Genomic DNA, 22495 nt, shown 5'->3' with positions numbered 1-22495 from the left:
GGTAAATATTAATACATAGAAACTAAGCAAATGTAAAGAACTTAACAATTATTAATTCCAAGTAGGAGAGCCGGGACCGGTTTGGCTCAATGGATAGAGCGTCGGCTTGGGGACTGAAGGGTCCCAGGTTTGATTCTGGTCAAGGGCATGTACCTTGGTTGCGGGCATATCCCCAGTAGGGGGTGTGCAAGAGGCAGCTGATGGATGACTCTCTCTGACTCTCTCTCATCAATGTTTCTGGCTCTCTCTCTCTCTCCCTTCCTCTCTGTACAAAATCAATAATATATATATATATATATATATTTAATTCCAAGTAGGAGAAAAAAATCTACCAAAAAAAATATATATATATAACATCTCACATGGGGCAGGTACTAATATAAGCGTACAAAGCAATATCAATGTAAACTAGGGGTGTCGAACTCAATCAGAGAAGGGGCCAAAATCTAAAATCCAGCCTAAATCGCGGGCCGATTGGTTTACTGAACAGTCATAAACTGTCATTGTGATGGAAACACAGCGGAGTGCAGTGATGACAGCGAGGTGCGGGCCACATTGCAAGGCCTGGCGGGACGGATTTGGCCCGCGGGCCTTGTGTTTGACACATGTGATGTAAACAATGAATAGTAATCTAATCAAAACCACAACAGCTATGCTGGAAAGTATGTGGAGAAGCTGGGAAGAGGGAAGTACATGGTCATTTTCCACAGTTGGAGGTATATAAACACAGCCTAAAAACCAAAAGTTAAAGGAAATACAGAGTAGTGAAGATGAATAGCAAAATAAATAGCAAAGGAACAAAAAGTACTTGCCTACAAGAATTAAAATTGGGTGTGAAGAAAGCAGGGAGGGCAGGAAATCTCTTTTTCCCCCCCAGCATGTCTAATAAATAATTATTGGTCTACTTATACTATATATATATGTGTGTGTGTATATATTTTTTATTTTAAAAATTCACAAGTGAATGGGGTGGAAGGAGTAGACCTCTGTAATACTTTCAACAATAAAGATACTAAATAAAATTAATTAACAATAACCCATAAAATCATAAATTAAAAAATGGGGGAGGCCGAAACCGGTTTGGCTCAGTGGATAGAGCGTCGATCTGCGGACTAGAAGGTCCCAGGTTTGATTCCGGTCAAGGGCATGTACCTTGGTTGTGGGCACATCCCCAGCATGGGGTATGCAAGAGGCAGCTGATGGATGATTATCTCTCATTGATATTTCTAACTCTCTATCTCTCTCTCTTCCTCCCTGTAAAAAAATCAATAATATATATATATATATTTAAAAATGGGGGAGGATTTTAGTAAAGATAAAATTATTCAATGCACAATAAATAAAACAAACATTCAAAGTAAGCCAGTCATACCTCTGCAGTAAATCTACTGGACACTGGTGTAATAAATCCCACTTTACCATCATTAAACACCACAGCAAACCCATCAAGTGTGGCACAGTATTCCATGTCTCTGATGTGCACATCTGCAAAGCCCAAGAATGAACCTGCTGATAAAAAAAAATAAGTACATGAAATAATAACTCCCTCACATTCTTGCTTAAAAACCCTGTAAGGATAGTTAAAAAGGCAACAATAATGACCTAAAAACACTAAACAATGCAAGTACTTCTTCCTACTGAGACACACACAAACAACTCCCTTGCATAATTAATTCCAACGTAGAAAAATCAATGTTCATCCATTGCAATATCTAGCAAGGTTATATAAAATATTAATCATCTGGTTCTACCCCATGCAGAAAGTATAACTATAATACCTCTAGATGATTGGAGATCTAGTGAAAAGGGTACTGTGGAAATATTAATAGCTTTCTTTCCATTTGTCATTCCTTCCCAGTGAATAAGATGAAGCTGTCCATCAGCAGTAGCAACCAGGAGATCTTCCAGCACGGACTGTAAACTGTAGGGAAGTAAGCAATTTATTATCAGTTACCGTTTAAGAGAGCATACTGGGAAATCAGTGAGTATTAATATAATTGCCTTAGAAAATATTCATTCAAAGAAGATAATGAAACCACTTACAAAACTGTCATTTATTTACAATTTAGTTATATAGTAACTTTTGTGTAATTCAATCTAGAATCAGAAATTATGGAAGACTATGGGCAGTCACAGTCACAAATTTGATGAACTGAGTTAAAAACTAAAAGTACTGAACAGTAAATTAGGAGACGGAAGGACAAGTGGTAGCTAACAATTAAAGAGGCAGAGAAAATATAAAAAGAACTAATGAAAGGATGACGATCTGGCCAACGAGCACACAGTAACAATCACTCACCCTGTCCAATGGGTCTTCCACCTATGATGAAGTGTTCTGTATCTGCACTGTCAAGCACAGTAGCCACTAGCCACACATGATAACTACACTCTTGAAATATGGTTAGTGTGACAGAACCAAATTTTAAATTTTGCTTACTTTTAACTAAAATGGAAATGAATTAATTTGATTAGTGGCTACTGTACTGGAAACCACAGTTTTATACCACTGTGATTCCAAGGTTATCATGACTCTCAATTTGTTAATTTACTGAACAAATACTTATTAAGCCTATGCTCTGTAGCAGGTGCTATGCTCTCTGTTGGAGATTCCAAGGTCAATAAAATAAGTTTTTTCCTTCAGAAGAACTCCCAGTTGATGAAGTATTAAAAAAATAATTATGTAATATTGATCTCAGCTCTTACTGATATTTGCAAAGATATTTTTTAAAATATATTTTTATTGATTTCACAGAAAGAGGATGAGGGAGAGAGAGAGAGAAACATCAATGTTGAGAGAGAATCATAGATTGGCTGCCTCCTGCAGGCCCCACACTCAGGATCTAGCAGGCATATGCCCTGACCGGGGATCGAACCATGACTTCCCGATTCATAAATTGATGCTCAACCACTGAGTCACACTGCAATGTGATTTAACATTTACTTACTGAATGGCAAATAAATGCTTACTTGGCTTATTCTTACCTGCCCAGTCCCTAGTGCAGTGCTAGTTATATTTGGCAGTAATTGTTTGTGGAAGGAAGAAAAAGAAAAAGGGGGGAATCCATAAATGAAAGTGCAAAAGTACTGGCAAGAAGAAAGAAAAAGAGAACAGGGAAGAAATAGCAGAAATTAGTACCAAGAAAGCCTAAGAAATAGATGAATTTAAGAAAGAGAACTCAAGAGTATCAAAGTAGCCGAAACCGGTTTGGTGGCCTGGGGACTGAAAGGTCCCGGGTTCAATTCTGGTCAAGGGCATGTACCTTGGATGCAGGCACATCTCCAATAGGGGGTGTGCAAGAGGCAGCTGATGGATGATTCTCTCTCATCGATGTTTCTAACTCTCTATCCCTCTCTCTTCCTCTCTGTTAAAAAATCAATAAAAATATATTTTTTAAAAATCAAGTCTAACTCCTGTGCTAATTAGACTTTATATTAAAAAAAGTATCAAAGTAGAAACAAGAATGATAAAATGTTGTGTGTCTATAATATATACTCTAATATGCACTATTAAAAAGAGTATAGTTCATAAACATTTAATCCATAATGGTAAAAATGTTTTAATTCTTAAATTAAACCTTCAAATTTTTGGAAAGTTGAGTTCAATGACTCATTCCCCAAGGATTTGAGATAATACTGAAACAGAGTAGTAGAACATGTCCCCACAAACCAGATCCATCTCGAACACCAGAGCATTTATAATCAAGTAAAATTCCCAGTTTTAATGTTGACTTTGTTAAGTATTTTATGTGTTCTTTCATTTCAAATTTATATTTTTGTGATAAAGTTTTTATGTATCAATACATATGTTGAGCAGAATACAAAAACTTAAGTTTTAGATCTGCTACTACATGTCAAAAGAGGCGAGTGAGCAGAACAGTCATTGTTTTACCAGTGATTTTCATTCAGCAGGACTCAACCTATGTTTTTTTCAAACTATATTTTTCTCCCTCTCCCCTGCTCCTATCTTCCTAGAATTACTGCATATGACCAGGTGATCCTGCAGCATTTTAACTGCCTGCTAGGCAAAACTCTTCTGACAAAGTTAACAGAATTAAGAATCTCTACATCATCACTCACAATGCTGTGACAAAATATGCCCACATATGTGAGAAAACAGGAAATGTGACCAAGAGTCAAGAGAAAAAAAAAAAAATCAATCAACATAGATACATACAAAATCCTCATGTTGGATATAAAGGTAACGACTTTAAAATAATTGTGATAATAATTTTAAAAATCTATAGAAAAGACATATAGCCTCATTTTATTAGAACTAAACTAACTCATTAAACAAAGGCTGATGTCACTGAATAGTTCCAAAAAAGTTAAACACGTTGTTTCAAGCCACTCAAGTGCCTGTCAATCACTGATTCCCTCACTCGCAAAGCTCTAACTACTAAAGGATTATTGCTTGGCATCACAGGATATCAGGACCCTGTACCAGGAACCAATATCCATGTCTTTACATTTATACTCTTTTTTAAAAAATATTTTGAAACCACATATATATATTCTCCATCTTATGCCTAAAAGCAACAGTGTATCCATTACCCATAACTGTATATGACACATTTTTGATAGTGGGAGGGTAAGTTGTACAACATGGCAGGAATTCTTTGTCTAAAGGCTCTTTTTCTATGCAATTTCCATGAACCACACAATTGTTGCCACCAGGTGGAGATAGAACACCATGCTGTAAAGTTCCACCCTGTTTGGCAGACATTCAAAATCTCTGCAACAAATTAAATTACATTCTCGAAAAGATATCTATGTGCTGAAATAAAATCTGAAGTAAAGAGCAACTTTTTGAACAAGGTGATGAATAATGTGTATTCAACCTTTTATAACCCTGATCACATTTAAGCAAACACAAACCAAAAGCATTTTTTTCTATAAGGAGAGTATATAAAAAGATAGGTTAAACAAGGCAAGACAATTGCCAACCACCTATATGCAATTTCACTTACAATGGACCAGTATCTGTACTATATGCTAACAAAATAGTGAAAGAAGCTATTCATTAGAACTGTGAATCACAAGATTTTTTTAAAAAACAGGTATTATATTTTTATAGTTCAATATATTTACATATTACATCCATATAGTTCAGTATTTAGTAAGAGTACATAATAAAAAGTCTTTTTCCCCAAAACTGTCCTCCCGCCACTCAGTTCTCATGCCTAGTCTCATGTGTTCTTCCAGAACAATACAAAGTCTAACACCACCAGCTCCTTTGGAAAAGAAAAACAAATATAGCATTCCTGTACACAGCACACCTTGCTTTTCACAAAACAAACAAACAAACAAACAAAAAAACTTATTTGATACGTTTTCTTCAGTAAAGAATACCCTCACTGGTTTTACAGATGCATCTTATTCCCACTGTACAGATGTAAGAAAATATATTGATATTTAAACAGATCCCTACTATAAGATATTTAGGTAGTTTTCAACCTTTTCCTACTGTTTCCTGATCCAATATAACAAAAGGCTAATATGCAAATTGACTGAACGGCAGAACGACAGGTCGCTATGATATGCACTGATCACCAGGGGGAGTGCCACTTAGCCAGAAGCCAGGCAGTAGCAGGGGCAGTGCTAAGGATCCCCCAAGGGGTCCTGGACTGTGAGAGGGTGCAGGCCAGGCTGAGCACTTTCCCTTCCTAGCCCCCTCCCAGTGCATGAGTATCATGCATCAAGCCTCTAGTGTACAATAAAAACCCTGTAAGTATGTCATTCCCAATATGTATCATTATATTTGCAAGACTAATTCTCACAAGTAGAAATGCGAGGCAAAGGCCATGAACATTTCTAATTTTGATAGATATTGCTTAATCAATTTCCATAGAAATAAAATGTCAAATGTGAAGCAATAAGGAAATAAAGGTACTGTTATTTGTTTTTCTACCAATGAATATAAAATAATTTGTGCTCCCTTGGTACTCTGATCTTCTTATTACAAAACCCTTACTGACACTTAGATCAGAAAGCTCAACCTTCTCCCAAGTGCAGACATAATTCTCCAAAAGTTGTAGAGGCTATAAAAATAGAAACCGGTTTGGCTCAGTGGTAGAGTGCCAGTCTGTGGACTGAAAGGTCCCTGGTTCAATTCCGGTCAAGGGCATGTACCTGGGTTGCGGGCACATCCCCAGTAGGGGGTGTGCAAGAGGCAGCTGGTCGATGTTTCTCATCAATGTTTCTAGCTCTCTACCTCTCTCCCTTCCTCTCTGTGAAAAATCAATAAGATATATTTAAAAACAACAACAACAACCACAACAACAACAAAAACATACCCTCCCGTGAGGAGGAAAAACAGGCATGTAAAAAAATAAAAATAAAAAAAAATAAAAAAAATAAAGGCACTTCTCTTTTTCTCAACCTTTTCTCATCAGTATCTTTTAAGTAATATGGACTATGACATATTGTTCAAACAACTTGTAGATCTTACTTTAAATACAAATTTCTAAAATAACATTATAGTATATCCAATTTATGGGCTTTATTATAAAGACTTAAGCATAATAATGTACCATCTATAAATTTTTAAATTTTTATAAGAATCAAGAATTTCTAGGGTTAAAAAAGTTATCCTCAATGAAAAGACATGAAATCAACCTTCTTATTGAATTGATCAGATGATTAACCAACTACATCGCCTATTATCACAAAATGCTAAATTTAACCAAAGTACTGTACCTTGTAATGGGTGCTTGCAAATCCAAAACTTTCTTCATCTCTAAAGTTAATGCAGGAGCACACTGTTCTTCCTTAAAATGGGGTGTCCCTTTCATTTGTGGGCTTCCTCTAAAACATAGCAAAGAAAAGAATTACAGAGAAGAAACTGTGTTCATTCTTTAGGTTCTCAGTTGAAAAGCAGACCCAAATTCTACTATAGCAGGTATATCTGTTTATCAATTAGAAATAAATGTGTTTGACCAATGTAACTTGTGTTGGAGAGGTGGGAGTGAAGAGAGAACAAAGAATCTTAAAAAAAAACACAACAACACAAGATAAAAGTAAAGATGCAAGAAAACCAAAAGAGATTTTGTTTTAATTATCTGACTGCCTTTACTGAGATAAGCAACTATGAGAAGATATACACCATTCTATATAGTGCATATCCAAAGTAACCCAAATCATTTCCTCATCTTACCTTACTCCATACCTCATCTTTCATTTCTATCCTTTGGGTCTGTATTAGAATTAGTTCTGATTCAAGGATGCAAATAGATGTTTCACAAAATACTTGGCAATAAATAGCAAAATGGCTAAATTTGAAATTTTTGTGGCATTAAATGGCTGCAACTAGAGTGGCTGGAACGAGGTCAACATAACCAAGCTGTACAATGCAACCACTTAAAAGGATTATAAAGCTGCCCTGGAATCCTTATCTCAACATGGCATAGGACCATCTTTCTCAATGCCTGTGTTGGAATTTAATAGCTGTCTGTTTTCTTACTGTCAGCTATCATGTACTCTTGGCAACAATTAGTCTGCCTAAGTAATCTCTCTTTCTCTAGTCATCTATAACCCTGGAAACCAATTTGTTAATACTATTAAAACTATGTGCAAGGAAACTAACAAGAGCAATAGCTTTCAAGGTACTTCATTTTTGAAAATTACTTTGATGCTCAGAAAGCTTTTTGATTAGTTTTTAGACTCCGATTATTTTCCATATAGAAGCTTAGTGGCAATCTAGTGACTGATGTGCTTAGTTTAGGTCTGGAAAATTTATGCTTTATTTCCTTAATATACTAATGAGGTTCTCCAATTCTGTTTTCTTTTTCTGGAACTCCTACTAGGTTAGATATTGAAGCTTAAATTAACTTCTAATATTCCCTTGACTTTGTCTTTTGTTCTATATCCTGGGAGAGTTCCTGAACTATTTTTCCCAATTCTTTTATATTAGCTTATTGTACTTTTTATTCCAGGATCTTTCTCACCCACCTCCCCTTTTTTCTTATAGCACCATGGTTTTTTGTTGTTGTTTTAATTAGTATCTGAGGTTGTTTATCATTTCCTCAAAGTGTTTTTGTTTCCTGCACTGACTATTTCCTTTGAATTTCCCTTTTTTCTATAATGCCTCTTTTTAAAATTGGACACTTTCCTAAAATGGCTAACAATCTTTGGCCATTAATTAATAAGAACAAGTTAACAAAAACAAGCTAATTATAAGCTCTGTGTGTTTAAGTTGAGTTTGAATTTTAAAGCAAATTTAGGTAAAGCCTGGCTTTTTAATTTTAGAAAAGCAACAGCACGGTTGGGTTGGTAGAGAAGAAATGAGTTGTTTAGACATGATGAACTTGACATTGCCTATAGGGACATCTAAATGGATATATCCTGGTAGGTGGGCCTGGAGCTCAAGAAAATGGTACTACATTAAGGAATAATTAAAATGTAGAACAGAAGAGAACACAGAACAAAACCCTAGTAGGGGTGTCGAACTCAATCAGAGAAGGGGCCAAAATCTAAAATCCAGCCTAAATCGAGGGCCGAATGGTTTACTGAACAATCATAAACTGTCATTGTGATGGAAACGCAGCGGAGTGCAGTGATGACAGCGCGGTGCGGGCCACATTGCAAGGCCTGGTGGGACGGATTTGGCCCGCGGGCCTTGTGTTTGACACATGTGCCCTAGGGAATAAAGCATAATTTAGGTACTATATAGTAATCTAAGGTTTTGATTTAAACATAATGAATAACATCTTTATGAAGTAGATGGCATTAACTTCATTTTTCAGATGAGTAAAATAAAACTCAGATAAAAGACAGGGATATGATTAATCCTGAAAGCTAAGGAAAGCCAATGAAACACTTTATGTAGGAAAACAGCATGTAAATTTTATGTCAGCAAATTCATTTAGGGGAAAACTATAAAGATGGTTTAAGAAGGTATTACAACAATCCAGGAGAAAACTAAAGTAGTGTTGCTAGGAGAAGGAAACCCCACATGGATTACATCCAAGTTAGAACACACAGAATGCACAGAAGATGAATAGAGAGGACTTGCTACAGACTGGCTAGGAGAGCCACGAGGCAGACAGGACAAATAAAATCAAGCAAATGGTGGTGTCATTTACAGAAAAAGAAAACTGGCCATAGGCTTTCCCAAGATTGTTACTTAAAAATAAGAATGAATTTCTTTCTTTACACTTAAAAAATTCCTCTCTTCTGATTTTTCAACTATAAGTTAATAGACAGAACCTAAAACTTATTTCAATAATATCTTCTAGAATACTCTTCCCCTGAGTGTGTTTTATTTTCTCACCTTTGAGATCTTTTTATATGTCATGATCTCAGTGAAGATTCTGACCACTCTATTTTGAGTTGTGTCCCCACTCACTATCCCTTGCCCTGCTTTATTTTTTCTTCAGAGAATGTATCTCATTTGCAATGTGTTTTACTTATTTGTCACTGTCTACTAGAACACAGCTCTCTGCATAGTTTCTGCCACCTCCAACCCCTTTGTTTTACTGCTGCATCCCCAAGTACCTATAATAGTCATGGAAAAATTCCATACTTAAACAGAGAGATGGATGCATGAAAATAAGTTTTCAGAAAGAGGTAGGCACCCTTATCATCACCCTGTGTGCGTTTTTTTTGTTTTGTTTTTTTAACTTTTTGTTTATATTATCACACATCCAGACAGCCTTCAATCTGGTAAGAACCATGTGCAGGGCTCTCTGAATTGGGCAGATCTTTAAACACTTCTATCATTCTTTGGCTTTAGGTGCCAGTCTCATATCTTTAGTCAACAGGGCATTTATACAATATCATCCCTAACATTCTTATTAGTAAGTGGCCATGCAATTATGATATAAGCTAATGGATATATAAAATATACAAATTTCAATAGTTAAAGGTTGCACATGTACATTTACAGTTATGTACATATTGAAATAAAAATACAAATAAGTGATGTTTTGAGAAGATCAAGGAAATAAAGAAGTTAGTTTATTCTCCAGAAAATTAACACTAAAAAAAAAATATTGAGGGAAACTTTCACATTTATAATTCATACCTCTTTTTTCCTCTAAACTTGTAATTTAGTATGTTTCTGGATTTTAAAAAAATACATATTTTATTGATTTTTTACAGAGAGGAAGAGAGAGGGATAGAGAGTTAGAAATATTGATGAGAGAAAAACATTGATCAGCTGCCTCCTGCACACCTCTTACTGGGGATGTGACTGCAACAATGGTACATGTCCTTGACCGGAATCGAACCTGGGACCCTTCAGTCCAAAAGCCAACACTCTATCCACTAAGCCACACCAGTCAGAACTGTTTCTGGATTTTTGAAAGAGTAGCTGTGTTAAGGTTATAAACCTCAAGCCTTGATGAGCTATCCTTTTCCTGCTTTCCATCTAGCACTAATTTATTAACAGTCTGCTAAATTCTCAAAATCTAATGAAATATACTGGAGTGGGGGACAGGAAGTTTTGATAGTTGTTTTAGAGATAATATCTACATTTTAAATATATGATAATTAAATGTACAAATTTTTTAAAAAAGAACTTTGGAATCAATAGGCTAGTCTTTTAAAAATCCAAGGTTAACAGATGAGTAAGAGGGAGGGGCGAAATCTCTGAATTCAACAAAGTATACAATAATATAACATATTTGTTGAAATTATTTTCATTATAATGAAATAAATTTGATTTGCAGTTTCAAGATCTACTAAAATCATATTTAAAGATAAATATATGAAAACGTTCTAAAGCTAAACACACATTTATTTTCTGATTTATCCCAGATTTATCTTTCATTAATTTCACTTCAAGTTTCAAGACACAAAAGAAAAGCCAGACAATCTTCAGTAGATAAGTCTATCCATGGTCTGAAGGGATAGTTTAATATATAGCAGAATTTATAAAGACACACAAGATAAAAGTGAAACATTCATTAATCAAAGAATAAATGACTTTTGAGGCATAAAAAGTCATTTAATACGACTGCCATCATTGTTGAAGGCGGACTCCAAATATCAATAGGAAGAATGCTGGAAACAGCACGCTGGAAACTACGGAAAGATCAGGAGGCATCTGACCTGTCTCAGGTGGAGCACACTGGAAAATGACATGCGGTCTGATGTCACATAATACAGGGAGCGGAGATACTCTAGAAAAACTCAAGTGATGGACTCATAAGATTTAGAGCACAGAAACAAGAGACAATAGGTTCTATAACTGAGAAGACAACTACTAATTATTGGCCTCAATTATGATACTTCTATTCTTCAAAACTATAATAAACCCTCCAGATCATTTCTCCTTTTTTTATTTCCTAATTTCTAAATAAATCCAAAGTAGAGAGCTAGATAGGCATAAATATAGTTGAGGCAATGTAGTATTAGTGATAAAGAGCATAAACTTTGAAGATACAACAATTATGTCTGAGTCCTGTGCCACTTAGTAGTGTGACTATGAATGAGTTACTTGGCCTCTCCATCTCTGGTGTGATTTGCAGAGTAATTGTACCTAACTACCTTACAGGGTTGTTACAGGGATTAAATGAACTTGAAAAAGTGCTTAAAAGAGCATCTTGAACTGCATAAATATTTAAAATGACACAAATGACAACAATGATACACTGTCAAAAGTAAAATATCTCTGCCTGGCTTGAATGGCTCAGTGGTTGAGCATCCACCTATGAACCAGGAGGTCCCAGTTTGATTCCCAGTCAGGGCATATGCCCAGGCTGCGGGCTCCATCCCCAGTAGCGGGTGTGCAGGAGGCAGCTGTTCAATGATTCTCTCTCATCATTGATGTTTTTAACTCTCTCCCTTTCTCTTCCTCTCTGAAGTCAATAAAAAAAAAATTTTTTTTAAAGTAAAACATTTCTGCCGAAACCGGTTTGGCTCAGTGGTAGAGCGTCGGTCTGCGGATTGAGGAGTCCCAGGTTCGATTCCGGTCAAGGGCATGTACATTGGTTGCGGGCACATCCCTGGTAGGGGGTGTGCAAGAGGCAACTGGTCGATGTTTCTCTCTCATCGACGTTTCTAACTCTCTCTTCCTCTCCCTTCCTCTCTGTAAAAAAATCAATAAAATATATCTTAAAAAATAATAATAAAGTAAAACATTTCTAAAAACCCTCCTTAAATCAATATATGAGCCACCATTTTCCAGGTTTTAAAAATCTAAACTTATATAAACCTCCAAACAATTGAAGAAATAAATAAATACTTTTATTTCAATTTTACAAATAGGTTCTACAGAAAAACTACCAACTCGGACTAAGTAACTCAACTAGAAAGTGGTTTAGCACACAAATACACAACAGGCTGACTCTTAAATCCTTGCATTCACTCTGCTCTGCAAAACTGTTTCCCTAGGAGACATTTTTAATAAAGTTTGTGCAGCAGTTACTAAGAATAAAACTCTGGGGGGAAAATACCTTATTATCCAGTAAAACATAAAAAATAATTACTTAATACATAGTATTATACATATTATTTGTATATTATATAAAATCATTTAAAATATTAGCAATGAGGTAAGAATTTGGTGAAGGAAAAAACACATTACTGATAACAGCAGCTATCCTTTATTGATTTTCCCATGAGCAGGGCACTTATCTGAACATTTAATATGCATGATCTCACTTAATCCTTGGAAATAATTACTACTGTGATCTCATTCTATGGATGAGGAAACAGGTTCTGGAGGTATTAAATAACCAAATAGAAGTCATACAGCTGAACAGAAGCAGAGCTGACATTCAATTCCAGGTCTATCTGATGTGAAAGCCTGTTCTTTTAACCACTAGTATTTGTGCTGCTCTAAACTTATACACATTTTATTGAGCTCACGTACTCAAACTGAAAATCCCAATATGATATGTGAAAGAACGCTTAAGTAAAAAATAAAAACAATGCTTTTTTTAGTTCTCTAGCCTAATATATACAGTCAAATACAGCCAAGTTCAAGCACTGTCAGGACTACTAGTAGTTAAGCGGTCTCCCCGCAAGTCTTAGAAACAGAAGGCAAGAAACTTTTCTGGAACACAAAAGTGATTCTTAAAATACTATCCAAAACAATGTAGCCTAAAGTGCTAATATGCAAATGGTCATGCCCTCACACCCTAAGGCAGCGTTTTTCAACCGCTGTTCCGCGGCACACTAGATGTTGCCTGGTGTGCTGTAGGTGCAGACAAGACAAGAATTTTATAATTTTTCATTATTTTGTTTACTTAATATTTCATAATAAAGTAATTATAAAATACTTTCTGTTTATTTGATTCCTATTCAAGAGAATTACTTTATATATAGTCAATATAGGCACAGAGTTAAATTTTTTAACATTTTCTAATGGTGGTGTGCCTCGTGATTTTTTTCATGAAACAAGTGTGCCTTTGCCCAAAAAAGGTTGAAAAACACTGCCCTAAGGGCTCAGACACTCAACACCTGGGAGAGAGGAATGGGGACCAGCCAGGATGAGGCCCGGGAGAGGGACAAGCCGCCTGCCCTGTGGACCTGGGCATCAGCGCCTGCAGCCTGGGAGAGGACAAGCCACCCTCCTCATGGTCCCAGGCACCAGCGGCTGGGGCTACGGCCCAAGAGAGGGACAAGCCGCCCAACCCGCGCGCCAACGGCTGGGGCTGTGGCCCGGGAGAGGGACAAGCTGCCCACCCCACAGTCCCAGTTCCCTGCGGCTATGCTGGCCCAGGCGAAGCCAGACCAGGTCCTGGGTGCCTGTAGCAGCCTGAGGGAGGAAAGCCCAGGTCCCGGTGCTTGCAACCGGATGAAGGAGGGAATCTTGGGTCTAGGGTGTGGGGTGAGGCAGAGGTGGTTCGGGGCAATCAGACCAGCAGGAGAGCAGTTAGGGGCAATCAGGCAGGCAAGCAGTTAGGAGCCAGTGGTCCCAGATTGGGAGAGGTAGCTGGACAACCCCCAAGGAGTCCCAAATTGGAGAGGGTGCAGGCCAGGCTGAGGGACCCTACTCCTCCACCCCCCAGTACACAAATTTTGTGCACCGGGCCTCTAGTATGTATATATGTAAGTCATGTTAGTGAGCTGGAATAAAGAAAACAATATTTTCACTGTTTCAAGACCTAGCCCATCTTTTATAGTATAAATTATCCCAGTTAAGTTCAGATTACACTAATTATTAATTTTTATTGACAAGAGCATGTGTAAAATTGACTTAGATGCAGTAGCTCAAAATGCACAAGTAAATGACATTTTAGACACTGATTACAAATTCTTAGTAAGATTCACAAAATTACTACTTAGAATGAAAACATAATAAGCTTCATGTTGAAAATTTCTAAATATATTAACTACCTATTACAATGTCCACACTATTTTAACATTATAATTTTTTTCTGCCAAAGGGTCTTTGCATTAAAGATTTTTATTGAAAAATAAGCAAATTAAATTTCATCATCAAAAGAATTTCTGTTCTTTACAAAAGATTTCCAAAACTCAGAACAGCTCAATTAACACTATATTTCTTACAAAAAGTGACTAATAGCATCAAGGAAAATCTAGTTTCCTAAGACCTATGAGCTACATGATGTATGTTAGCCTTTCCCAAAATATAGTCTCCATAATATTAACAAATGTTAATATAAAAATAGTAAACCTTGGTCTTTTTTTAAAAAAATATATATTTTATTGATTTTTCTTACAGAGAGAAAGGGAGAGAGATAGAGAGCTAGAAACGTCAATGAGAGAGAAACATTGACCAGCTGCCTCTTGCACCCCCCCTACCGGGGATGTGCCCGCAACCAATGTACATGCCCTTGACCGGAATTGAACCTGGGACCTTTCAGTCCACAGACCGACACTCTACCACTGAGCCAAACGGGTGTCGGCAGCCTTGGTCTTATTTACTGCAAAATTTTCCCCAGTTTGTTACTTGCCCTTTTAATGTTGTTCTTTTTGTTCCTCTTCTCAGAAATGTAAATTTTCACATAATAAAATCAATTTTCCCTTTAACTTCTTACATTCGTGATAAACTTTGGCTTATTTTAATCATTTCAGACAATGAAATGAGATACTATCTATATTTCCATACACGTTAATGACTTGATCTTTCCTTAAAAAGATGTTATTCTTTAAAATTATATGTTCTTTTATTTTCAAAGTTCTTACAATAAAATATTCTTTCACTTTAAAAGGTTAAAAAAAGATAAGAAAAAATGCAAAATATACAGAATAACATAGTTTAAAGATCTAAGGCATGTTCCTTCAAATTCTTTTCTATTCACATACAAAAATATATACAAGAAAAAGTGTCCTGCCGAAACCTTGTTGACTCAGTGGATAGAGCATCGGCCTGTAGACTCAAGGGTCCCAGGTTCAATTCTGGTCAAGGGCATGTACCTTGGTTGGGGGCACACCCCCAGTAGGGAATGTGCAAGAGGCAGCTGATTGACGATTCTCTCTCATCGATGTTTCTAACTCTCTATCCCTTTCTCTTCCTCTCTGTAAAAAATCAATAAAACATATTAAAGGAGGAAACCAAGATGGCGGCATAGGTAAATGCCTAACTGCAGCCTCACACAACAATTTCAAAAAATACAACTAAAATATAAAGTGGACATTATCCAGAACTACAGGAAAGTTGACTGACTGGAAATTCTACAACTAGAAAGAAAGAGAAAACCAGAAGGAAAATCAGAGGAGCTGTAAAAGCCAAAGGTACGGAAACACGGTGTGCACATGGGGAGAGGACGGAGCTGGAGAGGAGGGGCAGCTGAGTGCCTGGCTGGCGTTCCCTAGCAGGAAGGAGACAAAAGCTCTGGACTGTGCTGAGCCCCAGTTCCGACTGCACTGAACCCCAATTCTAGACCAGACCCTAGGGATCCAGACTCATATGGAGGGAATCTGGGCGGTAAGGTGAAAACTCAGGGGAGCGGCAAAAGGCAGAACCCCAGAGTCGGGCACATTGCGCGCAAAGGACTGACTGTTCACTGTGCTGCTGGATTGCCCTAGCTGGAAGGAGACAAAAGCTCTGGACTGCACTGAACCCCACTGCCAACTGCACTGAACCCCAGTTCCAGGCTCATTGGGGGAGAGACTAGACTGTCTGGAGTGGGCAAAACTCGAGGGCACCTTTCTCTCAGAGGTGCTTGCAGCAAGTACCAAAGGACACTGAGGAACACTGATACTCAGGAACCTCATAGGATGGGGTTGACAGGAAGCCAAGACTGTAGGCTCCACCTTGAAACTCTGCCCCATCCATGCTGAGCACAGAGGCTGTCTCCTGGCATAGACACACAGCTGATCCTCACAGCCAATTGGCCTGGAAGTCAGTTCCTCCCAGTGATACCAACAACAATTAAGACTTAACTACAAAAGACTGTACACACAGCCCACAGAGGGGTGCACCAAGAGTGTCCACCTCAGATAACTGGGAGTCTGACCCACTGAATCATATAGGACACCTTAACACACAAAACCACCCTACCAAGGCAGGGAAAATGCCGAGACAAGGAAATAGATCACAAACGAAAGAAATGGAGGACAAAAAGCAACTGGATATAGAGTTCAAAACCACATTTATAAGGTTTTTCAAGAATTTCCTAGAAAAGGCAGATAAAATAAATGAGACCTATGAGGATATGAAAAGGGATCAACTAGAAATAAAGAACATATTGTCTGAAATAAAAAATATTATACTGAGTCCTAAAAACAGAATGGAAGATCGCAAGAATCAAGTCAAAGATTTGGAACACAAAGAGCCAGAGGACACTCCTCCGCAGAAGCAAGAAGACAAGAGAATCCAGAAAGTTGAAGACAGTGTAAGAAACCTCTGGGACAACTTCAAGCAAACCAACATCAGAATTATGGGGGTCCCAGAAAATGAGAGAGAGCAAGATACCGAAAACATATTGAAAGAAATAGTGAAAGAAAACTTCCCCCACCTGGGGAAAGAAATAGACTTACAAGTCCAGGAAGCGCACAGAACCCCAAACAAAAGGAATCCAACGAGGACCACACCAAGACACATCATAATTAAAATTCCAAGAGCAAAAGACAAAGAAAGAATATTAAAAGCAGCAACAGCAAAGCAGGTAGTTACCTATAAAGGAGCACCCATACGACTGTTAGCTGATTTCTCAACAGAAACCATGCAGGCCAGCCAGGAATGGCAAGAAATATTCAAGGTGATGAATAACAAGAATCTATAGCCAAAAATAATCTACCCAGCAAAGCTATCACTCAGAATCAAAGGCCAGATAAAGAGCTTCACAAATAAAAAAAAGCTAAAGGAGTTCATCACCACCAAACCAGAATTATATGAATTGCTGAAGGGAGTTCTTTAGGAAGAGGAAGAAAATAAAGATAAAAATTATGAACAACAAATATGTAACTATCAACAAGTGAATTAAAAAACCTGATGAACAATATTAACTGTTGAATATAATAGAATCAGAGGTATGGAAGGGGAGTGGACTGACGATTCTCGGGGGGAAAAGGGAGTGGGTAGTGCAGGAAGAGCCTGAACAAAAACTGTGCACCTATGGATGAGGACAATGGGGGGTGGGGAAAGGGCAGAAGGTGGGGTGGGAACCTGATGGAGGGGGGAAAAATGAGGAACTTTTGTAACAATATGAATAATAAAGATTTATTAAAAAAAACATATTAAAAAAAAGAAAAAGTGTCTTTTCAACTTACTTAAGACATTTTATCTCTCCCCCTCGTGATCTCTTAGCAGCTCCTTGATAAGAATAGGAGAATGCTAGAAATGGAGTATGTTAATAGTAATTCTGATTGTCTAAGAAAGGATATAGTACATTTACCCAAGATTCTCAGACTTAAAACTTAACTACAGAATTCTTTATTCAAGTAATGATAGTTCAAAGACCTGGTGATTTTTTAAATACTATTTTGGAAATGCTAGCTTAGCTTATTTTAATCAATTCAGACAACCCAGAATTGTAATGTTTTTGTAAATTCAAAGTGTGCATATCAAATAATAAAATGAAAAACGAACTTACTTGGGATACACTGGTTCATAAAGGTACTTGTCCCCTCTTGTAGATGTAATGTGAAAAAACAAGATGTAGCCATTTGCCGTCTGAAAGATAAATTTTATTTACCATAAATTAAAAGGTAAGACTATGAGAACCAGCAGAATCACAATAATCACTTCCGAAACAGTTCTGTCATAACAAGATGAAGGGAAATGAGATGAATGTGTACTGTGTATAGGATTGCACTGCTCTGCAACTTACTATATTCCACTCCTTTAGAAACTGCTCTCAGCTGTTATGTGGTGATTCAAAATCTTAAGGAAAAAATATCACAATGAAACAAAGGAATTCTAAAGTAACTGACAACTTTCCTTTATTTCTAAACAAATTACATTCTAATTTATGTTACAGTGCCTCTCGGGTTGCAGTAGAACAGACTTCCATTTAGCTGGTGTGAAGGGGAGTATTAAAGGTAGCAGTGGGAAACAGAGTTAGAATGGCAGGTTGGGGCCAGATCACAGGAGACCCTGAATACTAGGCTAAGCAGTTTTGAACTTATTTTGTTTGCAATAGGAAGCCAATGCCATGTTTGAAAATAACAATATAAGAGCTGTGACTTAGCTATGCACAATTAAGATGCCTTTCAAGTGGAGAAAAATACTAGCCAAAAGTTTTGAGTTCTAGGTAATCTACACAAAATATAAAAATGATCTCTACTAAGGTCATGACAATGAGAATAAAGAGAAAAGGATGACAGTAAACTAGAGATAGGACTTAGCAGCATATTGGTGACTAGAAGGGAATGCAAATCAAAAGATGCCAGAGTGCTTTTTAAAAAAATATATTTTATCGATTTTTTTACAGAGAGGAAGGGAGAGAGCTAGAGAGCTAAAAACGTCAATGAGAGAGAAACATCGACCAGCTGCCTCTTGCACACCCCCTACCGGGGATGTGCCCGCAACCAAGGTACATGCCCTTGACCGGAATCGAACCTGGGACCTTTCAGTCCGCAGACCAATTCTCTACCACTGAGCCAAACCGGTTTTGGCCAGAGTGCTTTCTTATTATAAGCAAGGTTACAATGAAAATACACATATGCCTAAATACACCAGTGCTGTTCTGGCTGCTATGGCTCAGATGGTTGGAGTGTAGTCCCATATCCCAAAATATGGTGGGTTCATTTCCCGGTCAGGACATATAACTCGGTTTCTGGTTTGATCCCCAGTCAAGGTGAGAGGCAACCCATCCATGGATTTCACCCACATCAATGTCTGTCTGTCTCTATTTCTCTCAAATAAAAAAAAACACAAAATAAAAAAATCAATGAATACAATGGTGTTAATATTTGTCAGATATAATCACAGAAATGAGACAGTACTTAAAATTGATTTCAATGCTCCTTGTGCCTGAATATCTATTCATTGTTTAAAATTTAGAAAAACTGCCCTACCTGGTTTGGCTCAGTGGATAAATGTCAGCCTGTAGATTGAAGGTCCTGGGTTCAATTCTGGTCAAGGGCACAAGCTTGGGTTTTGGGTTCAATCCCCAGTGGGGGATATGTAGGAAGCAGCCAATCAATGATTCTCTCTCATCATTGATGTTTCTATCTCTCCTTTCCTCTCTGAAATTAATAAAAATATTTTTTAAATAAAATAAATTTAGAAAAACATTAGGAATAATTATGCCTGCCATAATAACTCGGAATCCTCAATTAAATAGTTAATTCATAATCAATATATTAATATTTCATGTCAGGTTAAAAAAATGTACAACACATTTGAGTGAAAAGGACCATCAAAATTAGTAAAGCTTCAGAACCCAATTACCTGGTATACTTTGGTTACCAGGAAAGTTCACTTATCCAGTACCCATTCCATGGCAACATACGCTTCCTTAACATTTATTTTATTTTATTTTTTTTAAAAATATATTTTATTGATTTTTTAGAGAGGCGGAGAGAGGGATAGAGAGCTAGAAACGTCGATGAGAGAGAAACATCGACCAGCTGCCTCTTGCACACCCCCTACCGGGGATGTGCCCGCAACCAATGTACATGCCCCTGACCAGAATCGAACCTGGGACCTTTCAGTCCGCAGACCGACGCTCTACCACTGAGCCAAACCTGTTTTGGCTTAACATTTATTTTTATTATACCTTGCGAGTTTCTCTTTTACTTTTTCTTTAAAATATATATATTTTTATTGATTTCAGAGAGGAAGGGAGAGGAAGAGATAGAAATAGCAATGATAAGAGAGAATCATTGACTGGCTGCCTCCTGCACACTGGGGATTGAGCCCGCAACCTGGGCAAGTGCCCTCGGCCGGAATCGAACCTGGGACCCTTCAGTCAGCAGATCAATACTCTATCCATTGAGCCAAACCGGCCAGGGCGATAGTTTATCTTTTAGTATAAATGGCTATTTGCAAAGAATGGTTGCTTTGCTGAGTAGATAATATAAAAACATCAGTGACCTTTCTCAATTATTACTATACTAGAGGCTCTATGCATGAAAATTCATGCAGTAGAGGGGGGTCCCTCAGCCAAGTCTGCCCCCCTCACAGTCTGGGAGCCCTCAGGGGTGGGAGGCAACCTGGTGGTCAGGGGAAGGCGATGCCCAATCACACCTCTGCTGCTGCCACTACTGGCAGCGCAATCCTCGGCTGACTCTGGTTACCTGAGCCTCAGGTGGCCCTGAGTGGCTGGGCAGCCACCATGCAAGGCTTGCCTGCATCTCGGGGTGGCCCTGTGGGGGCTAAGGGGACTGGGGGACTCCAGAGACAGGCATGTAGGATGGGCCCAGCCTTGCCATGCACCTGTCGCCCCAGCGGGGCTAAGGGGACTGGATGCCATCTTTGAGGGCAGGTCAGTCAATTAGCATATTCCCTCTTTATTAGATGGGATAATTATTCTCCTTCTGCATTAGTCTACATTATAATGTAAGAAATAGAAATTTAAAACAATCTTTTTAATAGGCAGAGGCAAATAAATTGAATCAATAGAAATGGTTTATTTTAAGTTGAGTTTCTGGGTTCTGGAGAGATGGAAAGACAGAGGACACATTTCTAACCTTTTCCTTCTCAGAGTATGTTTACCAAAACTTGTGTGGATGGGCCTAGAGTAGGGGTGTCGAACTCAATCAGAGAAGGGGCCAAAATCTAAAATCCAGCCTAAATCGCGGGCCGAATGGTTTACTGAACAGTCATAAACTGTCATTGTGATGGAAACGTAGTGGAGGGCAGTGATGACAGCGCGGTGCGGGCCACATTGCAAGGCCTGGCGGGACGGATTTGGCCCGCGGGCCTTGTGTTTGACACATGTGGCCTAGAGGATGCTCTTGAGTTCCCTTGAGGAAGAACGGGTGCTGAGGGACCAGGACGAAGGAAAGTTCTGCTTTGACACTCCTTGAGGTTCTGGTTCCCTAAGTATGTCTTAAAAGCAGAAGCCCATAGCTGAATGTGACTGCTCCCAGAAGTGGATACTGACAGAACTGTCCACATAACCCCGTGACTCCGGCCAGCATTGAGGTTGCACTGGTGAACTATACTGCTCCCAGATCTCAGGGTCTAAAGGAGCCATCAGTTTAAGGTCCTTCATCTAGAAGAAACTGCCTAAAAGTAGAGGAGACTCATCCTAAGCTTCAACATAGGAGAAGAGTTTATAAGCTGTTTGTCTCTGCAAACTACCATTTGAGCTAACACCTGTTGGTTTGCATGGCCAGAGAGACCCACAGGAAAGCATGACCTCTATGGGTAGCAAACAGAACGCAAGAAAGGAAAATTCCGCTTTATGGGAGCTCAGTAACTTAGCATATTGCTCTCAAGGTCCATCCATGTTGTTATAAATGGCAAATTTGAGAGGTTTGCAAATAGTGAATAAAAAATCAAGATGTAACATAGGACATGACAAATCTTATTCTGTTCTTCTATTATTTAAAAAATCATAGAAGACAAATTTCCTAGTTGTAGAAACATTTTGAGTCTTTAGATACACTGCTAAAATTGAAAATCTACTTACTGACACAGCTATCATTGTACTATCTGGCCTCCATTCAGCTTGCTTGTAGGGTCCAAACTGAGAAGATGATTTCGCAAGTTCCTTGTAGGTTACAATTAACACACTGGGCTGGAAGAAGAGAGTTGTGTTTTATTAATGTATTATAAGAATATATACAAAAAAATGTAAGATAATTTATCATGAAGTACCCAAAATATTTTAGTGATTCTAAGTGTAATAAAACATAATCAAATACTAAATCATTAATTACCTTAAATTAGTCCAAGGAAATCAACTAAAAATAACCAAAAAGAAAGGTAATCTAAATAGGCCTATATCTATTAAAGAAATTGAGTTTCTAATTAGTAATCATTAAAAAAACAAAATAGAAATAGGCACAGATGTGTTTACTGGTGAATTCTACCAAATATTTAAAAAAGAAATTTAAGGAACAAATTCTCCACAATATCTTCCAGAAGACTGAAGCAGAAAGAATACTTCCTAACTTTTTCTATGAAGACAGCATCACCCTAATACTGAAACCAGACAAAAACATTACTAAAAAGGAGAACAACAGT

General features: G+C 37.7%; 1 protein-coding gene across 12 annotated transcripts in view; it reads right to left on the bottom strand.

The window, feature by feature from the left end:
- The window catches only part of RIC1 (RIC1 homolog, RAB6A GEF complex partner 1), a 118893-nt gene that overhangs the window by 70942 nt on the left and 25456 nt on the right, over window positions 1-22495 (bottom strand). For 10 of the 12 annotated variants that reach the window (XR_006741308.1, XR_006741307.1, XM_045580197.1 and 7 more), the window contains exons 2-6: window positions 21939-22046; window positions 17949-18028; window positions 6697-6804; window positions 1779-1921; window positions 1373-1509 (exon numbers count right to left, since the gene is read on the bottom strand). Coding sequence is in view for 10 of the 12 variants with exons in the window: in XM_045580197.1 (XP_045436153.1) it covers window positions 1373-1509; window positions 1779-1921; window positions 6697-6804; window positions 17949-18028; window positions 21939-22046 (576 nt within the window). In the remaining 2 variants the exon portion in view is untranslated. Of the gene's footprint in view, window positions 1-1372; window positions 1510-1778; window positions 1922-6696; window positions 6805-17948; window positions 18029-21934; window positions 22047-22495 lie in introns of those variants that run through there. The other 2 variants (XM_045580189.1, XM_045580196.1) reach the window with 2 other exon arrangements.

The sequence above is a fragment of the Pipistrellus kuhlii genome, unplaced genomic scaffold, assembly GCF_014108245.1.
Source record: "Pipistrellus kuhlii isolate mPipKuh1 unplaced genomic scaffold, mPipKuh1.p scaffold_m20_p_12, whole genome shotgun sequence".
Taxonomy (NCBI): domain Eukaryota; kingdom Metazoa; phylum Chordata; class Mammalia; order Chiroptera; family Vespertilionidae; genus Pipistrellus; species Pipistrellus kuhlii.
This window is presented reverse-complemented; position numbering and strand designations above follow the sequence as displayed.